The following is a 4,366-nucleotide window of genomic DNA, read 5'->3' on the forward strand; positions in this document are numbered from 1 at the left end:
GATATTGCTGGATAATGTATCTGAGCATAAAGGCCTTGTCTTGGTTTCATCTGTATAGATTGAAATCGCCATGTTTTGGCTCCTGTGCCAGCCATAAAGTTGATAAAGTGTCATTATTTCTAGCCTATCACTATTACATCAGCAGGGTTGGATAGTTCTTCTGCACGAGTTCTTACCTCAACTTGATTGATTGTAGTGAGGTGTTTAAAGATGCGAATCTTGCCAAACACCCTTGTTTAGATTTCTACATTATTTTTACCACTGTGTCTCCAAGTCTTCACACATAAGGTGATCACTAGCGACATTATGTGCCATGTAGAGATAACATTCAAGGGGGGATTAATAAAATAAAGATCTAAACAGCAGTATTTGTCGTCTTTATCAGTCTACCTGATGTAGCTAAACAACCTTAAGGTGAATATTGTACCTCATTTTACCTAAAATATATTGTAGCTGAATATATTCTAAGCTAACACTGTAGATAGTAGCCCTGATGATGGTTTATACAGAACACAAAATAAAGATCTAAACAGGAGTATTTGTCGTTTTTATCAGTCTACCTGATGTAGCTAAACAGCCTTAAACTTGAATATTTTACCTCATGTTACCAATATAACTAATGCAGCTAAACATGCTTAAAGTGAATATTTTTACCTCATGTTACCAGTCTATCTGATGTGGCTAAACAGCCTTAAGGTGAATATTGCATCTCATATTACCGGTTTAGAACTGCCCCCAAAATAACAGCGTTTTTTTTTTCTTCTGTCTTCTCGCCTACAGTTAAGTTAGTATTCATGTTACGATCTCCATTATAACCAAAGTGAAATGTGCGTATTACAGACATGTATAAAAGAAATGTGAATTAGAGACATGTATCAGTACGTATATCAAGTAAAAACCACCTTGATAAGATCATATGTGTTTTTGGTTAATACATAATTGTTTCTCTATGATGATTTATCCCTAAACAACGTAGAAGTACTTATTCATCTGAAAGAAATGTACCAGCAGGTTTTCTGGGTAATTTCTCTGTTACCAATTTATGTTGCGTCTTTGTATTACAACCAACACTGACCACTAGTGTGTAACGATGTGTAAATTATTTAGTTTCCATCAAGCAGTGCACATGAGCAGAGGATGAGTTAATGACAGAAAATTTGAAAAAGTATGACTGATTTATTACAGGGAAATGTGTGTGTGTTTTTCTGGTCTCGTAGTGAACGACCAATTATTATTGTATCTGGAATTCGTGTTTGAGTTTCGCGGAACACATGAAGTAAGAGTAATATGTATAACTTGAATTTTTGACCTACTTTAATAAACTATCTACACACATGTTTAAAGATTACGAAATTTGTCGTTCGTTTGTGGTTGAAGTTTTAATGTATATCATTGTTCAGATGTAAGCGTTTCATTCTTAGTAATCACTTGCACGTCTGCCAGATTTGTTTCCAACACAATCAAGTGTTTTAGGTTTGAATGTTTAGCACCTCGGTATTTGTATAATTTTTTTACTTCTATTGTAAGGACTTGGGGTTTCGATGTGTTCTGAAATCTGATCTTCTGGTGATCCTTTTATATACGAATTTTGAAACAGGTTTTGTCCTTTTTCAATAATCAAATTACAAAGTTGAAAGGTAATTTAACATAATTGGCGTAGTCATTCGAATCTTGTTACGTTTTCATTATTTGAAGAGAACTCAGGATGAACAAAAGGGTTTGTAGTAGCTACGAAACTAACTGTAGATAAACTAATTTAAATAACATATGTATATAGATGGATAAGATAGTGATTTGTTTAACATATGTATGTATATAGATGGATAGTGTTGGGATTTGTTTAACACATGTATGTAGTTAGATAGATAGTGAAGTTATTTGTTTAACACATGTATGTAGTTAGATTGATAATGTAGTTATTTGTTTAACATATGTGTGTATATAAACGGGTAGTGTAGTGATTTATTTAAGGATTTGATTTATAAGAAATGAGCTAAACCTTTCTTCTCTAATTGAGACTTTTGCACAAAATATCCAAACTCTGTTTAATGTAAGACTTGTTTTCTTATTTACATAGCAATAAATGTACATTCCAAGGCGGGAATGTCTGAAGATATGAAAAATAGTTTTATATAACGTGCAGAATATGAAAGGAAACCCTCTACTATTAAACAATCAAAGTGTATTATAATCTAAGACTGTTACTTCTTGAAGCACACCAGAAAACTTCTTCTCTCTTACCAACTTATATAAACTTAAGCTGCTAATTAATATCGTATTAAAAGACATTTTAAAATTCCGTCAGATGGCACCATATACCCATCACGACGGTATAAGGTTTTATATTTAAAATGTTAAAAGTATACAGCCATAATTTTTACTTTTACTCTTGTTATATATGGTTTCTGAATGTCTATTACAACTATGACATCAATTTTCTTTCCAGTTTCAAAAGGAAGGATTTATTCTGGCTCTGCTGCTATCAGCAGCTGTGGTGAACGCTGAAATCGAGAATGCGGTGAAACCGAAAGATGACCTAGAGGGTTCAGCTACAGGTTATGGTGGGGGCGGTTACGGTGGCCTTGGCGGAGGACTTGGTGGACTCGGCGGAGGATTTGGTGGAGGTGGAGGATTTGGTGGAGGGGGAGGTGGAGGTCTAGCTATTCAGGTAAATCATTATATGTAAATCTTTAAATACATACATTGGCTGTAATAGTTGCTATCGAGGTGTAAGACTTGAACAAACTTCAGATTTCAGATACTAAAGCGTAAGCTTATTGGATGAATATATATATATATAGTTTTAAATCTAGGTTACGTTTTATCTAATCTATTAGTTTCTAGTCATAATATTACTAGCTATAAACAAACAACCCGAGAGAAAAAGAAAACAAAGAGTAAAATCTGTTACATGTTAATATTTATAAAACTTGGATTTTGTTAGTTCAAGTTTTGTCACACCACTTTAAAAGAGAAAATAGTAACTTGACTGTCCGCCACATATAAGTGCTTAAAGCCATAACAATGCTGCTATTACTGTGTTATAGCTTAAGAATATTACTTCATAACAATTTTTGAAAAGAACCAATAAGAAAACACATTTCAACAACCGAGCAACCTAATCAGTTAAATCCTGTCTAAGTTAATATAATAATGTCAGAGGTAAATTTGTGACGTACAAAATGTTACTTTCCTTAATATAGCGATCATTGGCTGGACAACAAAAATAGCTTCTTTAGGTAAACAGCTAAACGTTTAAATTGTTAGGTATTTCGAATAACCAAATGCAAAACTATACTTCTGATAAGATTTAAAGTTTGTTTAATATAGTTTACAGTGTTAAATTTATTTCTTTTTTATAGCTGTTCAGTTTTAAAATAATAAAGCTACTATTTCATGTCTTATCTGAAAAAAAGCCTCCTCCAAAACCTCCTCCTAAGCCTCCTCCAAAACCTCCCCCTGCGCCTCCTCCAAAACCTCCTCCTCCACCAGCTCCAAACCCTCCCCCTGCACCTCCTCCAAAACCTCCTCCTGCACCTCCCCCAAAACCTCCTCCTCCACCACCTACTGCTACCGGAACAGCCTATGAAGAAAGTAACTTTATTGTTCTTTGCTTAAAGTTTATTTGCAGTATAACATCTCCAAGAGTTAAAATAATTAGAAGTAGAAAACCTTCCGGTGTATTTTCAACATTTGAAAAGTCAACAATTTTTCAGAATTTCCGCATTGTATGTGTTTACATATATCAACAAAGCCCTTTCCTTTAGGACCAGCACAACTTTAATATACGAAAGCACTACGATAACAAACTGGAATTATTAGCTACATGTTTCCAGTTTAACGCTTTAGATTGAAGAGATGTACAAACAGCAAATGTATTTAATCACATGCGATATTTACCCACAGTAATATCTTCGTATTGTGTAACAAGGAAAGTACGAGAGTTTCGGTTTACTTACTTTAATCCCACCATATTCTTCTTCCACCACCCCCTCCCGTTTGCAAACGAAGGGGTACAGCAAGAAGTCCAAGGGCTGTTGCGCCTCCACCACCTCCTCCAAAGCCACCACCTCCACCTCCACCTCCTCCAAAACCACCTCCTTTTCGACATATGTTTGTAAATGACATTTAAGATATTCACGTTACTTAGAAATACACTAAAGTCATAGTTTCCATACGTCGCAAGCTGGGCAAAAGTATTAACTCTTCTGTCGAAAAACGTTTATTATTTTACTGACAACTATTTTATTTTCTGTCTTTCAGCTTCACATTCGGATGAAGGGTTTCGATAAAGGCGGGTTACGAGACGAGGGGACAGCTGGTCTCGTGCGTCTGGACCACAGCTTTCGTCAATTACCGACAAAAA

General features: G+C 34.8%; 1 protein-coding gene across 1 annotated transcript; it reads left to right on the forward strand.

Annotated features, from left to right (window-relative positions):
- Nucleotides 1-2,446: 2,446 nt before the first annotated feature.
- LOC106477787 (wiskott-Aldrich syndrome protein homolog) lies at nucleotides 2,447-3,594 on the forward strand (the record flags this gene model as incomplete). Its single annotated transcript, XM_013938314.1, has 2 exons — nucleotides 2,447-2,668; nucleotides 3,387-3,594. Coding segments are annotated over 2 exons (430 nt in total), but the record flags the coding sequence as incomplete, so codon positions are not given.
- Between the last annotated feature and the right edge of the window lie 772 nt (nucleotides 3,595-4,366).

Source organism: Limulus polyphemus, unplaced genomic scaffold, assembly GCF_000517525.1.
Source record: "Limulus polyphemus unplaced genomic scaffold, Limulus_polyphemus-2.1.2 Scaffold79202, whole genome shotgun sequence".
Lineage (NCBI taxonomy): Eukaryota > Metazoa > Arthropoda > Merostomata > Xiphosura > Limulidae > Limulus > Limulus polyphemus.